This window comes from Myotis daubentonii, chromosome 12, assembly GCF_963259705.1.
Source record: "Myotis daubentonii chromosome 12, mMyoDau2.1, whole genome shotgun sequence".
NCBI lineage: Eukaryota > Metazoa > Chordata > Mammalia > Chiroptera > Vespertilionidae > Myotis > Myotis daubentonii.
This window is the reverse complement of record NC_081851.1, coordinates 67,745,615-67,773,409: the sequence shown is the minus strand read 5'-3', so window position 1 is coordinate 67,773,409 and position 27,795 is coordinate 67,745,615. Positions and strand designations below refer to the sequence as shown.

General features: G+C 42.2%; 1 protein-coding gene across 3 annotated transcripts in view; it reads left to right on the top strand.

Annotated features, from left to right (window-relative positions):
- The window catches only part of BABAM2 (BRISC and BRCA1 A complex member 2), a 358,405-nt gene that overhangs the window by 253,222 nt on the left and 77,388 nt on the right, over positions 1-27,795 (top strand). For all 3 annotated transcript variants that reach the window (XM_059660252.1, XM_059660250.1, XM_059660251.1), the window contains 3 exons: positions 21,103-21,202; positions 24,518-24,588; positions 27,182-27,264. In XM_059660252.1, the coding sequence (XP_059516235.1) occupies positions 21,103-21,202; positions 24,518-24,588; positions 27,182-27,264 (254 nt within the window). The remainder of the gene's footprint in view (positions 1-21,102; positions 21,203-24,517; positions 24,589-27,181; positions 27,265-27,795) is intronic.

The window sequence follows — 27,795 nt, the reverse complement described above, 5'->3', positions numbered from 1 at the left end:
GGTGGAGAAGGTTCTGATTACCTATTAGCAATCAGCTAGGATTGGCATCCCACAAAGTAGGGGTGGGGACTTTGCTAATAATAGAAACTTTGGACTTTAGCCTGATCTTCAGATTCCCTGTAAAAGGTGTGCCTGAGGGAAAATGGTTACCTTGATAAGAAACAGGAAAAAGTTTTAAGTTTCTAGACTGAATTATAAGGATTGCCAACTGAGAGAGAAGAGAGAAGGCCTGCCAGATTAGTCGAAGGTGATGTATGTGCTGTAATTGTGTTATTGTTGACACATTACTCACTCAGCATACATTAATTGAACAGCCATGTGTCAGATATTTGTCCAGCCACTGAGGGCTCATTATTCTTCAGGGCCAGTACTGAGGAATGTTTTTTTCTTAGACATTTGACCTGTAGTTAGGGTTTCCTGCCATTAGGAGGTAGTGTTTTAAAATCATTTACATAATCAATTAATCTAGGGATCAAAATATAAACATGATTTACCTGAGATTCTAATGTGATTTTCCTTTTTAGACATAAAATTGTTTCTTAAAATAACTTTAAACTTCAAGGCCGGTTATCTGTATTTTAAAGTAATTGATACAGAGAGAAATGCAAAAGAAAACAGAAGTCTAGATAAATTAAGTACCTTATTTACATAAGTTTCACTGTTTTAATTGTTAATCAGGAGGTCCTGTTTCCATAGTGTCTAAAAGAGGAACTTTCCATTCTGTTCTTACACTTCGTCCTTACATGTGGTCGTCTCTGGGCTTATACATGGCACTGGCTCCGTGGCTTCCCATTATGTCCTTTCATCTCTTTAACACTTCACCCTCTTGAGAAAAGCTTGCAGGGGGAGTTGGGGAGGAGAGAGCCTCTCTTTTCCGGTTTTCCTCCCCCGATTTCCTGCCTTTCATTCATTTATAAGGTATTCAGTGCCTATTTTATGTCTGGAATGGAGCCAGGTCCTGTAGTTACAAAGATAAATAAGAAATATGTGTTTCCACCCTTGAGGTACTCACAGCCTAGGGAGGGAGAACAACATTTGAAATAGTAAATTATGCTACGCTGTAGAAAGTGCTATGTTTTGAGTTATGAACAAAGAACACTAGAGGAATAAAAGAGAGTGCTAGTTAGGGGATATAGTCAATAATCTACATATATAAAAGCCAAGCGACCAGAACAATGGAATGACCAGAACGACCGGAACGACCGGTCACTATGATGTGCACTGTGGCAGCCAACCAGCCTGATCGGGGCCCCAATCAATCCCCCCCTCCCAACCTTCTGCGGCCCCTCCCCCAGCCAGCCCAGGCCCTATCGCCCCCCCGACCCCCACCCTAATCGTGGGCGGGACCAGCTGGCCAACCCCAGATCGCCCCTCATCCCCGCCAGCCTGGCCTGATTGGCCCCCACCAGGGCGGGCCTGCCGGACCTCACCTGTGCACGAATTTGTGCACTGGGCCTCTAGTATTATAATAACTACAGGGTCAGATTGTGGGGACGCATGAGACTTTATGATGGTTGAGCTAGGTATTAAAGAAGGCCTTGGAATTTGCCAGGCAGCAGAGGTGGTAGCAGAAGATAGTTTTACCTTTGTAGCTTGAGAAAAGAGAAAGATGCTAAAAGCATCTGCTCTAGTGACTTTTTTTTTCAATGAAAAAGGATTTTCTGTTTTTACCATTAGAGCATTATAAAATGTAAGAGAAAGGAAAAGCAAGGGCAAGCAAGCATCCCTCCTCCTAATAGTGTCAACTGAAGCTCCTGGTGTTCCATGAAACTGAAATACAGTAGCAAAGCTTAGTCATTAAATATTTTTGGCCATCCCTTAAAAAGGAATCTCCAAAAATGATAGATAAAATAGTACTTTCTCAGAGCAGATTTCTTAAAATGATTATATTTCTCCTAAACACAACATTTTAAACATTTAAGCAGAACATTTTGGAGACAGAGATATAAAGTGATTTCATCTCAGTATTAACCCTTAATTTATTATGCAAATGAAGGACAATGGTAGTAAAGACAATTCAAATATTTTAAATCTGTTTTAAGAATGAAATCTATATGATTTGGTTCTCCAGGTTTACCATACTTTTCTTGGATTGATAATAAAATGAGTGTATTTCCTGAGCAAATAGTGGCCAAAACTTTCAGAGTGTACTACAGAATTTCATTCTAATGTTATCTGAATTTCCTGTGGTCACAAAAAAAGATAGTAATAAGGTTGGTTTGGAGAACTTCAAGAGATCAACTACTATCTTTATGCTGAATTAGGTTGGAACTTAAAAACAATTTTTTAAAGAAAGTTTTCAAGCGTACTGAGAACATAATATGGACTCCAGATAGTCATCCTCCATATTTAACATTTTTGTCATAACTTCCTCCATCTATCCTCTCTTCATCATCTTTTTACCCTGAATTCATTTGTGTGTGTATGCAACTTTATCTGATGTATAGTTTTATGTGACCATTATGACAGTCATGACCTAGAGCTGTTACATCACCACAAAAGAACTCTTTTGTGCGTTTTATATTAGCATTACACTTAGATAGGTATGTATTTATGTATTGATTTAATTTTGGAGAGCAATTATAAATAGTATTGTGCTTTTAATCTTGATTTCAATATTCATTGCAAGTATATAGTAGTATGATTAATTTTTGTGTGGTGATCTTGTATCCTACAACTTTGCTGAATTTGTGCATTAGTTCTGTGAGCTTTTTGCAGATTCCTTGGGATTTTCTACATATATAATCATGTCATCTGCAAATAAGGACAATTTCATCTTTCCTTTTTGATCTGTATGCCTTTCATTTTATCTTTGTGCCCTATTGCATTGGCTAGGACTTCCAGTGCTATGTTGAATAAGAGTAGTGCACGCAGACATTTTGCCTTTTCCTGATCCTAGGTGGGGCAGCATTCAGGCTTTTACCATTAAATACAATATTTGCTATAGGATTTTTGTAGATGTTCTTTATCAATTTGAGGAAGTTCTCCTCTATTCCTAGTTTGCTGGATAGTCTTTATCATGAATCAAATGTTTTGTCTGCATTTACTGATTTGCTTATATAATTTGGCAAGTGAAAGGCAAATTAAATCTATCCTGTAACTGCTGCTTTCCCCAAGTGCTCATTGCAGGCTTCGTATTGCCAATAGTGAAATATGGCAACCTAGCCTGGACGGTGTGGCTCAGTTATTTAGCGTTGACTTATGAACCAGGAGGTCACGGTTCCATTCCTTGCCAGGACACACGCCCGAGTTGTGGGGTCAGTCCCCAGTTGGGGGCGTGCAGGAGGCAGCTGAACAATGAGTATTCTCTGAAATCAATAAAATATATATAAAAAAGCTTGAACTTTGAGTCTTCATGACCAGATTATGAATGTTTTAAAAAATGTATATATGGTAACCTATAAAAAAGGAAGATTCCAGAGAAAGCAATTAGGAGTATTCATGTTACTACTAATTCTCCATTGATATATGTCAAGAGGAATTGACCAGATACTTGCTGAATATCTGGCCTTTGAGGTAGATATAGAGCAGAGAGGTTAAGAGCAGGCATTTTTGAACTCAGACTTTGTTCTAATGTGGCCTTCATCTTTTTCTAGCTATGTATGTCTTCAAGCAAACTACCTGTCTAAGCCTCAGTTTCCTTATTTATGAATGGGGCTAATAATTATCTCATGTTGTGAGGATTAAATGAGTTAATATATATAATGCTTAACACATTTTAGGCATTTAATAAGTGTTAGCTATTCTTGTTGCAGCATTCACATATTTCACGATAAGTTATTAAACTCTTATATTTTAAGCGCTGTGCTGAGCATTTGGAATGAGACAGAATTATATGAAGTGAAGATTCAATGTTAGAAGGGTGCCATTTAATTTTCAAACATCCCATATCTATACTAATAAAAGGGTAATATGCTAATTAGATCAGACGTCTTCCGGATGACCATCCGGACGTCCTTCCTGACAAAGCCGGGCCCGAGAGAAGCTGCCCACCTGCGGTCCCAGGCGGCAGCGGCTGTGGTCCGGGAGAGGAAGAAAAGCTGCCTGCCCTGCGGTCCCAGGCGCCAGTGCCTGCGGCTGTAGCTGGGGAGAGGGAGAAAAGCCACCCGCCCCACAGCTGTGGCCAGCCTGGGCAAAGCCAGCCCGGGTCCTGGGTGCCTGCAGCCAGCCAGAGGGAGGGAATCCTGGGTCCCGGGTGCGGGGCCGAGGCAGAGGTGGTTAGGGGCAATCAGTCCGGCAGGGGAGCGGTTAGGGGCAATCAGGCAAGCAGGCAGAGGTGCTTAGGGGCCATCAGGCAGGCAGAGGTGGTTAGGAGTGGTCAGGCAGGCAGACAGAGGGGTTAGGGGCAATCAGGCAGGCAGGCAGGCAGGCAGACGAGCAGTTAAGAGCCAGCAGTCCCAGATTGTGATAGGCATGTCCCTCGAGGGGTACCAGATTGGAGAGGGTGCAGACCGGGCTGAGGGACACCCCCACCCACCCCCTGTGCATGAATTTTGTGCACCGGGCTTCTAGTGTTTTAATAAATGAATGGAAACTTATACCCATCCAAAACCAGTCAGTCTCTGGTCCTCCCTCCTCCCTCCCTCCCTCCCTCCCTCCCTCCCTCCCTCCCTCCCTTCCTTCCACCCTCTTTCCTCTCTCTTCTCGTTTCCTTCCAGTTTTTTGGTAACAATCCAGCTGTCCTAGGTGAACCAGTTTCTACCCCACCAATCTTGCCTGCTCTTGAATGCATTTCCTCTTTCTCTTTCTTTCTTTTTACTTTTTCAGTTTCTCATAGGTCTCCTAATTCTGTTTCAGGCCATCTTTCTCTTTAATATCTTCTACTTCCATAGACAACCTCAGCACAGGCCAGCAACCTCAGGACAGCCTTTCCTAATGATGTACTCAAGTCCTTATGAGCCTAAAGTTATTATGATCATGACTAAGCTATATGAGAGTCACCTGAATTAAAAGTCATAATAATAAAAAAATTAGTGACATTAACCTCTAAAAGCCTTGATGGTGCCCAGAATTCCTTAATAGAATCTCCACTAAATATTCCACTTCTCTTCTCATTTTATTCTAATTAAACCTCCTTTTCCTCAGATAACAGCATCAAGAGAAATTAAAAGCACCAGCTTAATTTTTGTTTAATTGCTTCATTTCAAAAGAATGCATTTCTGTTATTTTCTCAATGCAGATTTACAGTATATCTGCCACTTTGTGAATTTTTAAAAGCTTTAGTGGATTGGCCTAAGAGTCTAGCCTCCTTGACAACATTGTTTCTAAAGGAAAATGCATTCCCTAAACTCCTCACAAACAAGCCAGCTCTGGGAACCTACTCTGTTGGTAATGGGACGCTCCCTGTACTAAATGTTTCAACTTGTAGAGGATTGCAGCCCTTGCAGGTATTTTAGAGAACCAAACCAGCCTGTAAGTGCGGTATTTGGTTCATCCTCCTTGGAAAGAAAACCATCTAATTAGAGTTTCCATGACAACTCTGTTTTCATGCAATATAACAGACCTATTGACCTCAAGTTAAGGTTGATGAAGCACATGTACGTGTTGGTGACAGAAACCTGTCATCTAAGATCTTACAGCATTGGCTCCGTTTTTCTCCTAGCTTCTTTTCCAATTGATGCCCCAGCAAGCATCTATTAAGCACCTACTTTTATGTGAAGCACTTATATAAACCCATAAACTATATATATATAAAAGGCTAATATGCAAAGTGTCCCCTCGGGAGTTCGACCCGGAGACTGGGAGTTCGATTGCTCACTATGACATGTGCTGACCACCAGGGGGCAGCGCAGAACGAAGGAAGCCCCCAATCAGCCCTGATCGCAGGCCAGGCCTGGGGACCCTACCTGTGCACAAATTTCGTGCACCAAGCCTCTAGTCTACCATAAGAATAGAGAAGCAATATGAAACCCTCTCAAGGATTAAGGATAAAACCCAAACAGCGTACCATCACTTTCATGATCCAGCCCTTGACAGCACATGTGACCTTCTCCTCCATGCCCCCCTGGTGCCTTCTGCTGTGGCTACATTGGCCTCGTTCTGTGCTTCAAGCACTCGGGGCCCATTGCCACCTTTAGGCTTTTGCGCTTGCTGTTCCCACTTCCAGAAAGACTCTTTCCCCCCAGATGTTTACTTGTTTCGCTCCACTTTATCATTTGGTCTGTTTAAATTAATTTCCTGAGAAGCGTTCCCTGAAGCTCCCTCCCAATACCTTCCCGCATACAGTTATGCTCTTTGACATTATATTTTATTTTCTTCTTAGTGCTTTCTGTTCTCTTCTGTCATTTTAGTATTATTTTATTATTGTGTTGTGTCTTACATAATCTCGTTCTCTACCATGCCTATTATTATTTCTGGAATGAATGAAGAAAAGAGTGATAAATTTTATAGTGATCAAGAAAGGCTTCAGGTCAGCTTTGGTGCTCAGCAATTGATAGATCATAATTTCTTTTCAATTATCCTTGTCTATTTTAAATAGATTAATAGCAAATCACTTGCTTATTGTGCAGTTCTCTAACAAGGCCAAAAAAAAAGAAATGTATTACTGGAAAAAAAGTGATTAAAATGAGGAGGAAAAAAAAGGCTTCATGTACTGGCACCCATGTAAGTATTTTGGAAAAGATGATAGAGATGGAGATGGTTGGACAGAGATAATGGCCAGAAGGCATTTTATGTGTGAGAAATGACCTATATTCAAAAGTGCTATGTGGAGGTCAATAATCCTTTGTTCAGTCAGAGCCTTTTTCGTGCCCAGCTGAACTGTAGTGTGAGCAAGAAGGAGCCTGGATAGATGGAATTTAGAATCTTAAAGAAACAGTTTTAGTTTGACCAGAAAGATACAGGTGGCCATGCTAGAAAATAGACAGTGGGCCTACAGTAGGGGAAGCAGGAAGCCTTACATGCTTAAGCAAGTCTCTATTTGAGGAAACATGACTAAAGTTGTGGAGTCTTGGGTGGGGGAGGGAGAAGGAGGGGCCCATTACACTAGTGACCTAGAAAATTTAGAAGGAACCCTTTAGCTGCACTTTCCTCCAGAGCATTGATTTCTTAAGTTCATTAAAAGTGTGTGTTTTTTCAAGCATTTTAGTAGATACCCACTAAATGAATTAATTTTTTTACTTTGGTTTAAATGTTGATTCTTTTTTAAAAGAAACAAAGGTACCTGAGTGTTAGAACTCAATGATAATAACAACATTTAAAACTATGAGTGAGGCACTCATTGAATACCTTCTATAAATCTTTAATTCATTTTGACAGTAGCCCTGTGATCTTTATTATCCCCATTTCACAAGTGAGCAAACTGAGGCTCAGGGAAGTTTGAAACAACTTGCCCCATGGTCAATATACTACGTGGCCAAAGTGGATTTCAGATCCTCGTAGCCCGTCTCATTCCAGAGCAAGGGCTCCTAACCACCTCATTTTTATGGGTTGTTTATACTTTAAGCTTTTTTGTTTAAAGTTCTTATTTCATATCATGTTATGTATCTTCATGCTTTTATTTGGAATGCTGCCTTTCCTTCTAAAAATAAATTGCTTGATGCTCAGCCCACAGATACTTATTGCTAACTTATTATATTCAAGGTATTATATCACATATTAGCAGCATGCGTTGAAAATCACCTAACCAGCTGTATATTGCATTTATATTAGAAGAAATTAACCTCATTGAACTTATGTTTTCTTCCCCCCAATAATATTCTCTTTGTGTTTCATATAACAGTGGATCTAACATAAGCATGAGAATTGAAAGATAATGTATAGGTTCTTTTGGGGATGATTTTTTTTCTGTCCATATTTAAACTTAAGAGAAAAAGTTACAAGAAGAGAATGAGGAGCTGCCTTATATCTTTTATCCAGTTTCACCAGTTGTTTATATTTGTCCCACAAGCCTATTCCATTTAGCTAAACATGACACCATCTCTCACTGAATGGTTTCTTTGCTTGCAATCCTCTGCCTGTCTTCTCTGATTAAATAAAGGTAAGATCCCCGCAAATGACTTATCAATTACAAATTCAGAATTAGTAATGTCATTGTAAAGAAACCTCACGGACACCGATAAACCAAGTGCTCCTGGTTCTGCTCAGGCTGTGAGCATGGCTGTAGCTTAATAGTTCAAGGATGTGATGTAAGTGAGCCTAAGGGCTCCCCTGCTCTGAAGTAACCCTGATTTGGGGTCGGTTCCCAGAGAAATGAGTTAGCACCCAGAAATGTGAATTTCCCTGAGTTCACTGCATCCGTGTTGAGCAGTCTTGGTTGATTGGAAAAGAGAGGTACTGACAGGAGCCCGGGGCACTCCTGAGGGCCAGAAGCTCTTTGGTGGATGACTGGGCCCTGCACCTTTGCTCAGGGTTTGCCAGGTGGCCCAGAAATTGTGGGTCCCTCCCTGCCTTTCTCCTCAAAGACTAAATATCCACCTGGACTTCTCTGGGATTGTTTTGGGGGAGTACCAGCATTTCTGAGCGTTAAGAGTGTCTTGCACCGAATCTTACACCAAGAGGTCCCTGCAGCCTGTTCCTGTGCGTGAGCATGGGTGAGATTCTTACTGCAGGTCCATCGGTGCCGCTGATGCGGTATTGACGCATTCACACTGCAGTCAGCAGTCAGCAGCCAGGCAGCTTTTTCAGTAGATTGTGTTCCCATTCCTCTCTGTGCCGTTTATGTTGCTCTGTTAATAAATTTTGAGTGTTTTGGTTTTGAAAGCTTAAGAAAATCAAAATTCTGGGGCAACTAAGAAAGTGTGGTTTTAAGCCAACCTCAGTTACAGTTAGCCCATTCAATTGGCATTGTCTTGACTACGTTTACAGAACCTGATCCCTTCCTGACTAAACCTTTCTTCTTCTGTTGCATCCGTGCCACTGGGTTATAGAAAACAAGCACCTCTGCCTTCTGGATTATCAAGTTCCCCACTAACACAGGTTTCCCTGAGCTGCAGACCCTCCACTCCTCCTGGGCGACGGGGCCTCCTGCTGCTTCTCCGCAGGCCGCCCTGGCCCTCGCTTACTGTCATGACTGTTTTGAATCATCTATTTTAGAGAATTTGATAAAAATAGTATTTAAATCTATGGATTTTTTTAAAAATAAAAGATAGAGGTAAATTAATTATGCTGTTTAGATACAGGCTCCCAATTTCGAACAGATGGGTATTAACAGAACTGAGCTCCACTTTCTCCATTAGTAAGTAAACAATTTATTTAGTAAGATAATGTTTTTAAATGACAGGGATCTACTGAATCCATGGCATTTTTTAAAAATTCTGATTGTGCAGATAGCCTCCTCCATCCCTCACCTCTTCAGAGCTCCAGACATCCTTTTCCTCACCTTTTTCTCAGTCCCCTCTCCCCTTCATGCTCCTGTGTTCAGGTGGCGTTGGGAGCTTACTACCTGGATGGCTGGTGGTATGTGATGGGGAGCTGCACCCCCATCGGTCTCGGGGTCCTGATCTGTAGACTGCTGACGTCCTGTGCGCACTTTTGTGGACGTTTCCTGGGGCAGTAGCTGCGCCAGGGCCAGGCAGCTCAGCTCTATCAGCAGAAAGAGGAGCGGGAGTGCCTCTAAGCAAGCTCCTGCCTGCAGTCCCACCTCCCTCCCCTCATCGCCCACTGCTTTGCCTGTATCACACCCTGTCCTGTTGGGCCGCTGTGGTGAGGGGCAGGAAGAAGGAGCCAGAACAGGGGCAGGAAGACCAATGGGCAACTGGACACAGGTGATTAACCTGAGAGGTGGAGCTCGGGCAGGCGGAATATTGCCAAAACTGACAGCAGTTTCCTATTAGGGAGTTGAGAAGGGCTTCGACCTCTAGGATACAAGACTCCTTCTGTATGTTTGACACAGTGATTCTCATGCTGGGGTGGGGGCAGTTGCAAAATCTATCCTGATGGTTCATATCACAACCAGCTATTGGGTTTGGGTTTTTCGTCCCCCCCCCCCCCCAAAATCGCACATTTCTCTATCTTGAGATTCTAACACGCTACCCTAGAACGGGGATGGGAAAAGAGATATTTCTTTTTCTCTCCCTCCCCTTCTCCCTGAGACTCTTGGGAGAGATACCATGTTCCTTGGATCTGCTGGGGCAGATGGAGGTGGGGAAGCACTGTCTGTGGCTGTGTGGTGACTGCTTATATCGGCTATAGATGCTGTTCAACAGCACGCGGATTTCCATCACTAGCCAGAAAGGCATGTGACTGCTCCATGTGAACCAAACCCAAACAACAACAAAAATACTTCCAGGTTAGTCACAAAAGATAAAATCACAACATCAAAAGGGCTCGCCCTCTAACTGGTGTTTTCATCTGTGATGAATATTAGCCAGCTGTTGTTAAACATTAACTATAACACATATCCCGAGGACACGGAGGGTGACTTCCCAACGGTTGGAATTGTGGCACCTTATTGTTGTCCCTAAATGGTTTATATGTTGACACATGTTTTTAATTTTTCAAAACCCACTTGAACTTTACGCAGCCCTTTTGTGATAACTTGGGTGTCACAGAGCCAAACCCGGGAACTGCTGCCAGTAAGTGAGCCGAATGTGAACTTCATGTTTCTGAAAGCGAATTCAATCTAAACTTTCTCTGGCTTACTAATGGGGGTGCTTCAGTCTGTGCTACTTGGAGTGGAACTCCCTCTTGCAGTGGCAGACGTGCATAATGCTGGAGACCCCGCTTTAGGCCTCTGCTGACAGCCCTGAGCTCCCACAAAACTCTGAAGGCTTGGCCTGCGAACCATCTAGAAGTCAGCATCCCACCCTAAGTACAGGCCTAATTCAAGGTTAACAATAAGACCAACATTTTGTTGTTTAATTTTCCTATTAAACTCTGGGTTGCTGATTGAAGCAGAATTCCAATGTATTGACACACCACCACATTGTTAACACGATAGGGAGGATTTGATTATGGGAGAGCACATCTAAAAACGGTAAATTGACAAAAAAAAAAAAAAAAATCCTGGGGGCCTTGCTTCTCAAGGCAGCTTTTGTGGTTACATTCCTTTATTTGATGTGGTTCCCTCCTCCTCCTGTGCCAAACGGTGCAATGTGGAAAAATGATGAAGTTGCAAAAAGGGGGGAGGGAGGGGCCAGGGGAGATAGGGAGTGAACTGTTTAGTAACAAGAGAAAGAAAACAGAGCTTAAGGATCAAAGACAAAGGTACCTGTTTCTGCAGGCAGGAAGAAGGAGACACAGGGCTCCTCTCCCCCGTGCTGTGGTGCTGTGCCGGGTAACGCCTGAGCCTGCCACCAGCTGGCCCTTGCAGGCCAACAGGCAGGCTGCGCTCACAGACAGGGAGGCCACAGCTGCCTGCGGTGGCTCCAGCAGCTGCCAGAGAACAGCAAGGCTGAGCCTGGGGGTCACCAAGAACAGCCAGGGCCCCAGGGCAAAGGGGCGGAGAATGAAGGCTGCCTTCCACGGTCAGATTATGGGGCCCAACACGTTTTAACACCAGCCAACCTTGGAGTCCTCAAACCAGCATTGGAATCTAAATGAGGAAGAAGGTTTCTGTGCGGGGACAGGCTTGGATTTATTTACAATTTTCAGGCTGGCCAGCTTTCCTGTTGTGCGGTTGGTGACTACCCAAAGTGACATTTTCGGAGTTTTAAAATGATATTTTTTTGCACTGTGAAAAGAGCATATATGATTCATCTTAATATTTCTGAGGATCAGCCACTAGCTAGCAGCTAGTATTTTGGGTGGGAGGAAGACTTTTGTAGGCAGCTTTTTCACCTAACATAGAAGTAGAAAGCACCAGAATATGCCTCAAGCTTCATTCGAAATCATATAAATAGCTCTTTCTTGGAGTTCCAATCCTGTGTTATGCAATCTCCCACAGTCAGTCCGTGAGATTGCCTCCTATTCACCTCAACCTACCTGCTTTTCATTTTTGTTAACTAATGTAGGCCTTTGTACCCATGTTTCTCACTGGGTATTTTCCCCTACCTTCAGCATCTGTAGAACTGATCCTATCATCCTAGATCAAGTCAGCAAACTACAGCATGGTAGCCCAATCAGCTACAGCCTGCTTCATGTGTCCTGCAAGCTAAGAATGCTTTTCACATTTTTAAAAATGTGTTTTTATTGATTTCAGAAAGAGAAAGGGAGAGGGAGAGAGAGAAAGCAACATAATGATGAGAGAATCATCGATCCACTGCCTCCTGTATGCCCCCACTGGGGATTGAGCCTGCAACCTGGGCATGTGCCCTAACCGGGAATTGAACTATGACCTCCTAGTTCATGGGTTGACACTCACCCACTGAGCCATGCTGGCCAGGCTGCTTTCCACATTTTTAAACAATTAGAAAAACATATAAAGAATAATACTTTGTGACTCGTAAAAATTATGTGAAATTCACATTTCAGTGTTCATAATAAAATTTTATTGGAACACAGATGTGCTCATTTGTTTAGATGTTGTCTGTGGCAGTTTTTGTGCTATAGCATCAGAGCAGTTGCGACAGAACTTATGGCCATAAAGCCAGCAACACTTACTACCTGGCTCTTTACTGAAAAAGTTTTCCCAACCCCTATTCTACACCCTTAAAACCTTCCTTTTCACAGTGACTATTTCAGAAAAAATATCTTGGGCAACCTGGAGTATGAAATGCGCTTTTATCATTGGTCTGCTGTTCATCGAGTTCCCAACAGTTGATCCAGTGCTGGGCCTGTTAAGTAGTCTCTGTGTCCCCCTCACTCCAGCCCATGTTGACTTAGCAGTTTCTTTGCCCTGCCTTCTGGTTACCAGCATGTAACTGTGTACTTCATTCTGTCCATGTCTACACTTAGCAGTGGTCACCTGTTTTTCTGGTTGTTTCCATAAATGTCCCATACTAGGCATTAGACTCCTGAAGAGCATGGATTTTTTTTTTTTTTTTTTTTTTACCTTCCTGTTGTCCATAATCCCTCTCAAATAGTCAGTGACCTAATGCCTTTGGGATGGGAAACATTTGCTTTAAACACACCCTCCCTCATTCCCAGTCCCCCAGATTATTCTTATGCAATTGTGAAAACTGCTAATGCAGAAAATAATTTACAATCCCAGTTTTACTGTTTCTAGTTCTAAAACCTTGGGGAAGTTATCCATCTCAGGCCTCAGTCTTCTCATCTCTACAATGAGTATATTGACACCTGCTACCTACTTTGTAAGGCTATTATAAAAAGCCAACTGAATAGCACTTTGGAAACAAATTGTCAAGTCCTGTGTACCAGTACCCTGGGTTATCTCATCCTCCGTGTGTGTGTGTGTGTGTGTGTGTGTGTGTGTGTACACATGCATGCGTGCAAGCCCAGCTCCAGCTCCCTACGTATTAGCTCATTGAGCAGAGAGGCCATAAACAGCATTAGACAGTAATGTCAGTGATATCAGTGAGCAGGAATCAGGTGGGTACCCTTCTCTGTCCTAGTCAGGCTGAGGGATGTTTCCAATTCTCTGCATCTTCCTTTGACCACCATTAAAACCTGTGTGCAGTGAGGAGCTAGAAGTTAGAAAAATGCTTATGGGTTTAGTCTGGTAACTATTATAGGCATTGTTTTGTTCCAGCTTTATTGAAGTAAAATTTACAAAATTGTAGGATATTTAAAATGTGATATATGTATGTGTTGATCATTTTCAGTAAACATGTTTTAAAGGTAATTCCTAGGAAAAGTAACCTCTACATGTTAATAGCAGAGCAGTAAAGTCATTCATTTGGAGCCTCAGCCTTGACTGGTTTTGAAATAGTTCCACTTCTTAAAGAAGTTGTGATGGAATCAACTTTAAGTAATAGGCCAAGGATCAAAATGCAACAAGGAGGGCCCTGCTGGGGAGCTCCTTCCCAATGTTGTGGGTTCAGTCCCCAGTAAGGGCACATACAGGAAACAACCGATGAATGTATAAATATGGTGCAACAAATCAGTTGTTTTCTCTCTCTCTCTCTCTCTCTCTCTCTCTAATAAATTTAAAAAAATATTTTTTTAATACAACAAGAGGAAAAAAGCTTTTTTCTTTCTTAGCCTGTTCATCTTACGTGGCCGGGTACCATTATAAATAGTTCATACCAAATCCTAGTAGAACATCTGCTAAGATTGTTGTTTTAGGAAGCTTACTTTAAATGCTTTCCACATGCTAACAATTCTGCTGGTGGACATCTGTTAAGAATACTGTCCCTTAAAGGCTTTTTTGAGATGTTAACAAACTTAAAATACACATATCTGAGCAAAAGCTTGGTTAGTGTTCGTGTCATTAGATGTATTCTGTTTGCAATTACAATATTCCCATCTTGTGAATTGCTTTCACTGTAGCTTCCTTGCTTTCATTCCACTTCCTCTCTGTTGGAACGTGGTCCTCTGGCCCTCAGGGTTCTTCCAGGTTTCCAGTGGTTCACTTGCCTGGAATGAAAAAGGCTCCAATCATTCAGTTCAGGTACCTTAATAAGTTCAATAAATGTTTCTGGAGGCAGCCTCGGGCGCTCAGTCAGCCCAGGCACCTGCCTGAAACACCCAAGCTGGAAGGAGACTGATGAATTGGTACATGTGGGACCAGATGGCAGGGCCTGACCAGGACTCAGAAGTCACAAAAGTGTAACTGAAGACCTGACAGTGGGTAGATTTAGGTCAGAGAGACCTGGATTTTGATGCCTCTCCACCATTTACCACCTACGTGACCTTAGGGAGGTTGTGTTGTTTCTCTAAGCTCCGGCCTTCTCATCTGTAAAATGGGTCCACACCTTTCTCATAGATGTGTGTGAAGAAGAGATGATATTGTATAGGCAAAGCACCTAGTGCAGTGGCTGTCCATAGTGCTCCGAAAATGGAGCCATTATTCACTGCTCCATTCTGTGGAAATGTCATTTTCCAGCTAAATTCCTCATATTGTCTTTTAAACTCTCTTCATGTATACTGTGCCTAAGCAAAGAGAAGATTTGAATTATTCATATAGTATGCATTCACATTTTTAAATTACTCTATTTAATAATTTCATGACCTTCTAAGTAATTTAACTTAGCAATTTCAACTTCTTTAGACTTTGTTCCAGAGGAACATTTTCTGAGTGTTTAATCATATTTATCGTTGTCTCAGAACATTTTCATATTTATATGTCCCTCTAAAAACGGGAAACAAGACATGAATTCAGTACTCCACTGCCGAGTAGACCTGGCGGTAGACCACTCTAACCGAAGACGTGGTCTGTGCCATGAGTGTGTTTAGTGGAAATACAGACCTAATATAGCCAGGCCTACATCCATGCTTCAGGGAACCTCTCGTCGAGTTTCACTTGGAAAAGGACAGAGGCTTTGGAACCAGAAAGACAGTGATTCAGTCCCATCCCTGCAACTTGTTGAGTAATCTTGGAAAAGATACTTAGATTCTTAGAACCTCAGTTTCTTCATCTGTAAATTGGGCTAATTAAGTCTATTTGGCAGAGTTGTTATGAGGTTTAGAAATAATGAAATGTCCATTAGAGTGCCTGGCAAAGTGGATCCTCAATAAATTAACAGTGACTTTTGTTTTACTGTAATGGCTCTCCTGGCAGGCCACCAGGAAGCACACGCTGACGTTGTAGAGTTGCCCAGATTCTTGAAGGCCTGGCATTCTTCTGCCTTGCGGGGAATTAACAGTGGTGCCCTAGTCAGACTGGGAAACTCGAGACCTTAAACAGAATTAGGCATGCAGTTAGTGCTTGTTGATTTGAAGGCTCACCTTTCCTTATGATTTCTCTTAACTTGGGGGCTAGTGGACGCTTGTGCCCATCTACCACCTGGAATTTCCCTGTTCCCATGCTTCAGCCTCCAACACTCCCCTGAGTCATACTGTGGAGGAGGCAACTCAGACCCGATTCCGAGGCCAAGCAGGACACTAAGGCTGGTCAGTGTCTCTGACAGCGCCTTCACATCACTCTTGACATGGAGCACTCAAACCAGAGGCATGTTAGAGTAAAGGCTCGCTCCGAGTGCTGGTGCTATTTGAATACTAATGTGACTCTGTTACTCTAACCCTTTAACCCCCTAAGAGAGATGGGTCTTTGAGAATGGTGTTATCCCTACTGCCCTGACAAGAAAGTTGAGTAGAACCAAAGGGCACACTTGGCAGAAGCAAGAACTGTAATTGAGAATCACTGCCCTCAGGTTTGCCAACTCTGGTTTGCTCGATTTGGCCAGCAAGGTTAGAACCCCGCTCAGGGAGGAGAGAATTGCTGTCAAAATCAAAACCCCATTGTCCCAAGTTAGGCTTTCAGACAGGCTGACTCCATGTCGTTTTCATGTCCAAATGCTAAAAAAAACATTTCCTTTCTGCTGCCTCACTGCAGCCAAGGCGTCTTCAGTATCAGAGATGCTCTATTTGCAAACAGAGCAAGGTTCACAAAGGGCTGCATTCGTTGTATAACAGACAGTTCTTATATTTGACTTTTAGAGCCAATGAGACGGGGGGTGTTTTTCTGGTTACCTTTTGGTCTATTTAACCCCACTGTTGGAAAGGCTTCTCAAACTCTGGCTTTGTCCTTCTGATGCATAGCTACAGTTTCAGTTCCAAGGATTATCAGCTAATTTCCTATTTCATTTCAGTCCAGAAAGAGATAGTACTTTCTCAAAACAACCCTTTTCCCCACTTTCTCCTCCCAAGTTCAGCCTGCGACTGCCACACCAATGGACTTTTCCTCACCTTTACCCGCTTTCCCACTGCACCGCTCTAGAGATCAGAGGAATCTAGAGCAAGTGGTCCCTTTCATCTCCTCCTGCCCCTCCCCAGCCCCAGGCCAGCCCCTGATGGGTAAGTCAGGATCAGCCCTGCTTCCTGGGGATAGCCCAGTGAGCCTGGAATCTCTGCTCGGAGGGAGTCGTCAGTTGTACATGCTCAGCCCCATGTATTGTGATGCACGAATATTGAATAATTAGAGATCACAAGGTCTTACCTCCATCTTGTACCCTTTAAAAACATAATAGCTCCTTTATTTTATGGCACTTAACCCTGTTTATTCAGCGTGATCAGGGCAGCATCCAGGCTGTAGCGAGCTGTTAAATATTTACCCGCAAGGCGGATATTTATACATGAATCAGCAGCAGTTATCAGCATGTGACGCTGGAAGTCAGGTTCAGTACCCTCACAAGCCAAGGAACTACCGCACCGAGTTCCATACAGGGCAAAAGGTGTCCTTTAAAAAGACACTTTCGCTTAAAATATCCTTTACAGCAAGCATGTCAAACTCAAAGGCTAACATGGGACAAATAAACACGGTTTAAGTGTATGTGGGCCACAAAAAAACAAAAGCTTCAATTTTCTTAGAAACATAGGTTTATTTCAATAGAGACATGCTGAATACAAAAGGCTAAAATAAATGAGTAATCGTTCACATAAAATTATGTTACTTGGGGGCTAGTGGACGCTTGTGCCCATTTTAATAAAAATTAATATTTTTTTCTTGAACATTTACTTACCAGGCACTGAATAACTGCATAAATTAATAAGCGTAAAGCAAATAAACCTATTTTTCTTGTTCTCTGAAAGCGAAATATTTCCTGTTGTGCACACCAAACAAGTCAGTCCAAGACTAAGGACGTGGCAATTGGCTACTAAAATATTTGCTGCTAGTATTAGTGGAGAGAAATGTGCACCTGCATTAAGGTGTATAAGGGAAGTGAATGCAACACGATTATAGCAATCAGTCATTAGCGAATGTAGTTTGTTATTAATAATTATGTATAACAGGATATTGTAAAAATTAAGTTACAAAATTTTATTAAAACATTTCTTACATACTGGTATATTGGCTGGGCCGCAAAAATATCTGAGGACCGCGAGTTTGACACGCTTGCTTTACAGTATCTAAAGCGCTTCACACATTGAGGTTTACCCTGCATAGCCATCAAAGTCATTCACAGTCACTCATCAGAGCTAGACAGGACAGAGCGGCTGGTCCCTCACATCCAAGATTCGGTGGATCCGGTGGTTTGATGGTTGGGTTGCAGAGCTGAACGAATGGGAGAGGAAAGCTTGCTCTGCTGCCCTGTGGAAAACAGGGGAGATGGGCTGCCCATCACAGCGCCTGCGCTAGTGATGGTCCGAGGGCTGCTGGAAGCCCGTAGTCTCATTGGGATCCCAGCCCAGCTCACTGTGGCCCTTTGTAGATGAAAACTCCCTCGCTCTCGGGGAGGCAGGTGATTCAGCAGTCACAGCATGACCCTGGCAACAGGCAGGCCTGGGTTCAGATCTCAGCTTACCATTTTCTAGTTGTGCGAACCCAGGGGAATTTCTTCTGCTCGCTGAGCCTCGATATCTTTACCTATAAAATTACAGTGATAATTCCTTCGTCATTGAATTGTGGGAGGATTAAATTAGGTTATGGAAAGCACCTAGGAACAAATGTTAATCTTGATTGTCACAAAAGTGGACTACAGAGAGATGGGCCTGGTCTCGGGGCTTCTCTGCACCTCTGCTTCTGTCTGTCATTACAGGTCATGTTTGATTAATGGCTGTATTTCCAAAGCAGAGAGAGTTTCCCGTTTTGAGGATTACCTACAGACTATTTCAATCCTTACTCGTATATTCAGTTTAATGAGTACTTAAGAACTTATCCTGTAATATTTTATGCAGGTCAAAGTCCATCACAACTAATTCTAGGGAATTGTCCAAGTTTTTTATTTTCTTGGTATTCTCTATGTCATACAAATATTTCACCAGTAACTATAGGATGTAAATATTGAATTTCTTTTTCTTGTTCTATAGAATTTTCTTCTTAATTGGTTTTCCATCCCTGGTTACATGTGTGCCCTCTGTGTACTTTTTAATGCAAAAGACAGGCTACAAAGCCTTTTTTCCAATCCTCAAGAAGTCACAGGAGTCTTCCTGCCCTCATCAGAGTCTAGGCTAAACCTGACCCAGTGTCTCCTCTGCAAGAGGCAAATGGGAGCGATGCTCTTGCTGGTTCTGTGCAGTGGCAGAGTGGATGACTCATTAATGTCACACTTAGTCCAGGGCTGTCATCGCTCCCTCAGTTGTCAGAGTTGTGCTTTTCAGGTATCATCTGAGTAGAAAAAGGCGATGGCAGATGGTTCTACTCCATCTTGACTCCTCACATCACCTGGAATTTTATGTGTTTGTGGGTTTTCATCCCCATAAACAAACAAAAATAATGCTCATTTTTACCAGAAAGATTAATTTCAGAAGTTAGTAGTCAGCCGGAAGACAAGCTGGTCTGGAGCCCTTTCAGTAGTTACGTGGATTGTTTCCGGTGTCATAGACTCTAGACTGAGCCTGTCGGCTCCAGACTACATAGGGACAGGTTTCTAGACCAGCGGTTCTCAACCTGTGGGTCGCGACCCCTTTGGCGGTCCAACGACCCTTTCACAGGGGTCACCTAAGACCATCCTGCATACCAGATATTTACATTACGATTCATAACAGTAGCAACATTACAGTTATGAAGTAGCAACGAAAACAATTCGTTGGGTCACAACATGAGGAACTGTATTTAAGGGGCCAGAAGGTTGAGAACCACTGTTCTAGACTGTTACTGTGAACTGTTTTGCTTCCACTTGCAATCATTTTTTAAAAATGTATTTCAGAGAAGAAGGGAGAGGGAAAGAGAGATAGAAACATCAATGATGAGAGAGAATCATTGATTGGCTGCCTCCTGCATGCCCCACACTGGGGATTGAACCTACAACCTGGGCATGTGCCCTGACCAGGAATTGAACCCCCACCTCCTGGTTCATAGGTTGATGCTCAACCACTGCACCACACCAGCTGGGCTCATTTACAATCTTGTAGTTGTGGGGACTTGAGTAATGAATAATCACAGCATGAAGGGATTTTAGGGGTCTTTTTGTATTCCATAGTATTATAGAGAGGCTTTAGGGGTTATAGAAACATATAGTACATTAAAATAAAATTCAAATAAGAAAAACAAATTAAGACCAAAGGAAAAAAAGAGTAGGAAAGATGAAATCAAGGTGAAGGCTATATTAAATGCATGCTGTAAGGCTCTGAACAATTTTTTTTTTTAATCATCGTATGCTGGTTAATTTAAACTGGAAAGGAATCTTCATGAAAGTCCATGGGAACTATTACTGGATCACCGCCGGGTCTTAGTTCTTAGATCAGTGATTTTTCTCTGTTTGTTATTGTTTTGTTTTTCTTTTTTTAGATAGGTGATGTTTTAATTGTACCTTCTTGTATAAATGAATTGAATATCAACATTTATTTGAACTAGTTGCAAACTTCCTACCCTTGTTGGCCCACAGACATGGGACCAGGTAGCACAGTATTTCAGAAAATGTTTAATTAGTTGGCACAAATTGAGAGATTAAATCATCTGGATTGCTGGCTTCACTTGAAAAATTAGGATATGGTCAGACCAGGCTCATGTTCCTACATGTCTGAGATCAGCTGGAGTTGAGTGGTAGAGAGCCCTTTCCACTCACTTACATCCCCTGCCTGGGCTGGGTAGACCCTGGAGTTTGCATCGCCTGCCCTAGACCGCCTGCCTCACACTAAAAATGAGGAAAGTAAAGCCCAAATGAGGCTGCCCAAGGCAACAGAGCTGGTCACCGCAGAATCAGCACCTTCAGTGCAGTGTCATGATGTTGCATTAGTTCAGTTTAGTGCCCTTCAGGTGTTTAATGGATGACTTACCTTTGCCCAGCACTGAATTAGGCATAATGAAGAGTATAAAAGTCTATGTTTCAGTAATGGGTTCAACCCATTAATGTTGGTAAGACATTTATCCATGCCAATTAAAATTTGCTAATTCTTACTGTTGTGTGATAGGATCATTAGTTGTTATTAATCATTAGTTTTAGTCATGTATAACATGAGCATGGTGATTTAACAAAATGGATTGAGATACAAATCTATAATAAAAAAACATAATATGCTAATTAGACTGGACAGCCAAACAGCGGAATGACCGTCTGGACGACCTTCCTGACGAAGCCAGGACTGCAGGGGCCGAGCCCCTTGCACGAATTTCGTGCGTCGGGCCTCTAGTGCAATCATAAAGCAAAGCCCGTATTCCCACCATCGTTAATTCAGGCAGTTGGTGGGCAGACCTTGATAAGAGAAGCCAAGTCTGTTTGGGGTATCACTTCTTCAATGGCTTGAGCCCTAAAAAGAGTGCCCACTGTGCTCTTATCCTTTCAGTGCACTTGGAGGCTCCTCAGCTCTTCACATTCCAGCTTTTCCAGGAGGGGGATGTCTCATTGATTACGTCCCTCAAGTATGCCACCTGCTCACCAACAAGGTAAAAGTAACCCCCTTGTGAGGCCCTCCTCCAGGGTACCCCGCACCCAGCACCATCCCACTGAGCAGGCACCACCCTCTTCACCCCATCTTCTTAATTTCCACCTCCATCTAACAGCGGCCTTTCCTACTTTGAGTTACGATTTATCGGTTTCTCTCACTATTTCTTTACCCCCTTTCTTCCTTTTCTAGGGATTCTGACCTCCTATTCCACTCTTTAGCTTTTAAATTTGCATCTCCCCTTTCTTGAATTTCCTTTATGTCCTAATTATTTGCTAAATCCACACCTCCTCAATGGCTTAAAATTGTTGAACTCCTTCATTTTCTTGTAGTCCATGCGTGCATGTGAGTATGTATTTGTGTGTGTGTTTGTCACCGGTTAATATTTGGGTAATTCTATGGAGCTGCCTTCATCTCCTGCTGCTTTTCTGTACTTCACATGTTCATAGTCAGTTCTTGATTCTCCCTGTCATGTCTCAGAGCCATTTGCCAGATTCCTGATCCTAGAGGCAAGGTTTTCAGGTCAGCTGGGCTGTGGCCAGGCTCATCAGATTATCTAAAGCTTTCTGTTAGCTGCATTAATGAGCCATTACAAGTAGCTGTGTTTGCATTAATGGTTGTTGTCAGATATCTTCAGGAAGTATGTCCAGCCAGTGTATGTAGCTAAAAACTGGAGATGTTAATCCACAAGGAATACTGACTTTCTCCTCCTACGTGGACTGACTCCGTTTGCTTAATTCCCAAAGTCTTGTTTTCTTTGCTCCTATTGATTGGTTCACATTGCCTTGAAAAATAAATCTTTTGTTTGTCTTTCATTCAAAAGATAACTCAGCTAAAAAAAGAAAAAAGCTCATCTCTACATAGAAAATATCTTAAGAGTAGTACATAATATTTCAAAGGCTTCAATATTATTTTTTAAATGTCAGAGAAATGAAAACCTGGCAACTCTGCAGTCTGTGGGCTTGGCACGGATTCCAGGGTATTTAACTTTCATTGAGTGGCTGCTTTTCATTGGACCAAATTCCCAGCCTCTACCCTCCTATGGAACTGATCAGTAGACAGCCTTCTTACTTACACTGTGGGACTTTGCACTGCCTCCCAACCTGTGTCCCAGGATTACAGAGAAGAATGCAAACTTGGTCTTCCAAACTGAGTAGAAAGCCTTTTTAAAGCTCTCCAATTGAGATTAATTTCTAGTCATACATTTTTCTCAAAAAAAAAAAAGTATAATACATTTCCCCAGAAATACAAGAATCAGTTTGTTTTTCTTATTTGGTTTCCTTTCATTAATTTTACTTGTCTTTTAAAATTGATGTTCTTCTGCCTGCTACTAACGAGGACAGCATGGCTGCTTTTAGAAACAATCTCTTCTAATGAATTTCCATAATTACGTTGGAATCTATCTTTATAGCCAGTTTTGTTGTGGGTTTCTGTTAAAATGGTTTTCTGTTTTTAAAATCAAGTGTACAGAACTGTTTTCATCCCCTTTCTAAACAAAGCCACTTAAGCAAACTTATCATCTGTTTTTCTTTTCCCAAAATAACATTTCTGATCCTGCAGAGTAAGCACTGTTTTTATAAATTGACATAAACCCCCATTATATAAATAGAACTGTTTTACTTTTAAAGGGTACAACATGGCTATCAGTACCAATTGTGTCAAGGTTATTTCAAGCACTTTATCTCAAGCTTTTGTGAGCCATGGAAACACATTGTGGCCACAGCCAGTATAAACAATTTGGGGGGTCCCTTTCTCCCACTGTTTCTTGCAGCCATTAGAGGGAACATATTTTTGTGTTAGAAGCTTATGGGTAAATAATTAACTTTCAGATAGATGCCTAGCTTTCTGAGTTCACAGGTGTGGGTTGGTTTTTTTTTTTCCATTTTTTAAATATATTTTTTTATTGTTGATAGTATTACAGATATCTCCCATTTCCCCTTACCTCCCCCCCGGGTCTTCACTACCTTATTGCCTATGTCCATGAGCTGTGTATATAAGTAATTTCTTTGGTTTATCACAATTTTTAATAGAAACTGTCATTTGGGGATAACAAGGAAAAATGAAAAGGTAAAATAAATTCCTTATTCTGGATATTAGGATTTTAAAAAAAAGAATTAAGCATTATCCTGCCTTTTCAATAGGAGGTATAGTTCAGAATAACCAAATCATTTATTTGGTAAGAAACTGAGAATTCCAGCTGATAAAATGCAGAAGAAATGACAGAATTCAAAAATCACCATTTTTTCAGGCCCTAATGAAAGAATTGATTCAGATAAGCATCTCCAACAGATACTGAAACCATGAGTGAAAAGTTATGGGGAACTAGATCTTCACAAGCTTCAAGAGGTATACCCATAGATTACTCACTGTGATAATCTGGCTGTCATCACCTGGACCAGTGATCAAACCCAGTATTAATTTTCTTGCCAAAAATATTTAACCTGAATCTAATCACATCTTTAGCTCTAACTTTCTTTTTTAAAAAAAATATGTATCTTTATTGATTTTAGAGAGGAAAGGAGAGGGAGAGAGAGATAGAAACATCAATGATGAGAGAGAATCATTGATTGGCTGCCTCCTGCACACCCCCTACTGGGGATCGAGCCCGCAACCTGGGCATATGCCCTTGGACGGAATCGAACCTGGGATCCTTCAGTCCGCAGGCCAACGCTCTATCCACTGAGCCGAACTGGCTAGGGCTAGCTCTAACTTTCAATTTATAGGAAATACAGAGGGTAGTGGGAAAAGGAAAGAACTAGAGAATCTAGAATGCAGAACGTTCTACAACACAACTTGCCCAATCGCTTTGGAAAGTCATTGTCAAATACCAGTATGCATGTGCAGGTACACACACACGACACATGGCCACACCCCTAGCAGGCACTATTCTAGATGAAAAGCCTTTTTAAATCGACTGATTCCCTGCTTTAACAAAATGTTTTGGGGACAACTGGGAACTTTTGAAGATGGACAGGATTCCACATGAATTCAAAGAATGATTGCTGAATTTGTTGGGTATGATAATGATATTGTGGTTATGCAGAAAAATGTCTTGTTTTTTAGAGATGCATGTTGAAGTATTATGGTGAACTATCACGCTGTCTCTAATTTTCTTTGAAATGTTTCAGCAACATTGATTGATAGATTGATAGGCAGGTAGATGGCTAGATGAAGCAAGAAGACAAAATATTCACAGTTGCTGAATATATGTGGCGGGACTATGGGTGTTCATTTCACTATTTTTTTACTTCTCAGAATCTTTGAGACTTTTCCTAATAGAGCAGTACAGTGTGTCAGCTTTGGGTTCCTTTTCCAGGTGCAGTATGTGATCCAGGGATACCACAAGAGAAGAGAGTATATTGCTGCTTTCCTCAGCCACTTCGGCACGTGAGTCCTCCTTTGTTGCACCCTATGTCAGCAGTGCCCTCGCGTTCTGATGGCCCTGATGTGAGCTGCAGTCAAAAATCACTGCTCTAAGAGCTAAGACACAACTTCAATCCATAAATAGTTTCCAGAACTTTCATGGAGATTTCCTTTTCAGTTTAAATTAACCAGCACACGGCTATTAAAAGAAATTGCTCATATATTTTATTCTTTTTTGGTATGTTGCTTCCACTAAAACTTCCAGGAAGATTTTTTTAGCTTCTTTAGCAGATAACAAAATGAAATATCTTCCCTGACGCAGCAGCAGGGCCAGCCCCGCACACAGCAGGAAGGGTGCAGCCTACACGCTCCTGCAGAGCCCTTTCCAGCTTGCAGAGCACTGTCACCTCCCTCAGCTCATGGGCGTGAGGAGGCGAACCGGGCAGGGGGAGTGACACATCTTACTGATAAACCCTGCAGCTCTGAGAAGTCTAGCAACCCAGCAGGAGTCACACAGGGGGAGAAACCCAGGGTGGGACCCGGCTTCTCAGGTCGGGTCTCCCGGCAGGACCCCACTCCCAACCGTGTGCCACACGGATGACTCCCGCTTGGGGTTAGAGTCAGAAGAAGGCACTGGAGGGGAAAGGGGCAGCATGGAACTGCAGTGACAGGGCGGGCCTGTCCCGCTGCTGCCCTGTGTTCACCCCTTCCTTCCTTCAGGAGTCAGGGGCCGTGTGCTGTGCAGCTCCGTCCTCTGCGTCCCTGCACTGGTGGCAGAGGCCTTACCAAGCTTCTGCTCAGAGGGGAGGGATTGCTCTTTCCTTGCAGGCTGCTCTGACGATGCCTCGATGCCTCGTTCTACCCATTTGGGGGAGATGGAGCGCTAGGGTTTCCTAGTCTGGGTACAGCCACTATATTCCAGAGAAGGTTTATAAATACATGAAAATACAGGAGCACAACATTAAAATTTTAAACAAGTAAATGAAGAAACTGGGACAAAAGGGAAGTGGGAATAAGAAAGAGTGAATGAAATAAGGTTGGCCATCCCATGAGTCTTTAATTCTTAAGATTTTTTTCAACTTTATTTGTGAGCATTTTGAGAAAGTACTTATGATACAAACAGTAGTTAATAAATGACTATTGGTTTGTGAGTAAGATCATCTTTAGTATATATAATTGAAAATGTAGAAGCCAGCACAGACCTCTAAAGTGCACGTGTCCCAGGTTGCATGCCCCACCTCACTCCATTGTTGTATAAGAAAAATATGAAAATTGCATTTACATTTGTTTTTAAATCTTATCCTTTTAAATGTACATTTTTGCATATGTTTTATTATGCATATAATACAGTAATACTTGTATAAAACTACTAAATTACATATAGATATTACTGTAATACTGGACTATATAGGGTGGTGAAAAGGTAGATTTACAGTTGTGAGTACATGAAACACAGAATTTATTCTTTATTATTATGTATTAATTTTTGTATTATTTTCCATACGAACAACTATAAACCTACTTTTGCCCCACCATGTTACATGATGAAGAGGCGTCTCTGTTGGTTTTTGCTTACGGGATATAGGACCTAAAAAGTTGAAATATCAGTGTTGTAACATAATGAGTAGTTATAAGTTCATGAAAAAAAGTATAAACTGGTGAATAAGATTGTTGATTAAGTCAGAAAATCTGAATGATAGGCACATGGTCTTTGAGCTCATCACATAGCCTTCAGTGTCTGAGTTCCTTTAGCTTTACAGTGGGTGCAGCTGTTCCTTCATGTTTGTACTTAGACAGGGCGGCCATCAGTATTAATGGTCTGATTGGCCTGACTCAGCCAGGAAAAGGCTTCTCTGAGGACAGCAGAGGCCTTCTGTGTGTGGGAGAGAACATCGATCCTGTCTGGGTGTGTGGGTAGTGCTGTCATGGTGTGACATTCCCCACACTCTCAGCTCTGGAGGAAATGGCCAGGTGAGCCCACCGAACCCTGCCAGGACCCTCCGCAGTCAGGAGCTGCTCTCCCACCTGAGCCCAGTGTCTACCCAGCCAGCATTGCCACTTTGTCCTGCGCCCGGTGAGGAGGGCAGGGGCACAAGTGAAGGATTCCGAGTGCCTTGGAAGAAAATGACTTATAACCCTGAACGGAGTAGCACTGCCATTGCTCACTGCTGCTCAGTGCCTAAGTGGAAGTGGGACTCACGACCACTGTAGGACGGCGGTGTTCCTGCTGCCCTGATCCCAATCTGTCCTTTACTCACCACTAGCAACAGACATTTGCATAGCACTCTATGGTTTAGCTTGTTTGGTTTTCACAGCCCTGCAAAGAACTTTGGAAATATTCTTATGTTTGTTTTACAGATGAGGAAACTGAGGCTCCAAAGGTTAAGTGATTTGCCTGCAATCATAATAGATAATCAATGGCAAAGCTGTCACTTAAACCAGCTGCTGTCATTCCAAATCTGCATCCTTCCATGGTAGCACTCACCCTAATGCATCTCAGATTCAGTAACCCTGACTTCATGAATATGTTCTTTACTTGGTCCTATTTTCTTTTATACCTTATTTTTATAAGAGTTTTTGTTTGTGTGTGTGTGTGTGTATGTTTTTTATTACTTAGAGGTGTCGTGGAATATGATGCAGAAGGCTTTACAAAACTCACCCTGCTGCTGATGTGGAAAGATTTTTGTTTTCTTGTACACAGTGAGTATACTTTTGCTATTAGCATGTCAGCATGCATTTGAAAATGTGCTTAACCACATGCAATAATGAGTATGAGAACCTTTAGTGTCCTGATCTGGTTTCTTTTACTTTAGTATATTTACTGCATGGTTTGAAAGAGAAATATCTCTAGCCCGGCGGTTCTCAACCAGATGTAATTATCCCCTTAGGAGACATTTTTCTGAAGACATTTTGGATTGTCATGATTTGGGAGAGGGGTGTCAGGGGAGGTTGTTGTTGCTACTGGCCTTTAGATGATAGAGGTCAAGGATATTGCTAAACACCCTACAATGCACAGGGCAGCTCTCCCACACCTAAAAAACAACCCCCCAAAAATCATTGTGTGCAAAATATCAATAGTGCTGAATTTAAGCAACTCTTCCCAAGACAGATTTCTGTTTCACAGAATCTTTCCAGTATCAGGTCTCACATCTTTCAGGATTACTCAGAACACACTTGCTTTGATCATTTGGTTATCATCCTTATTGAGTTAAGAGTCTACAACTTGGATAA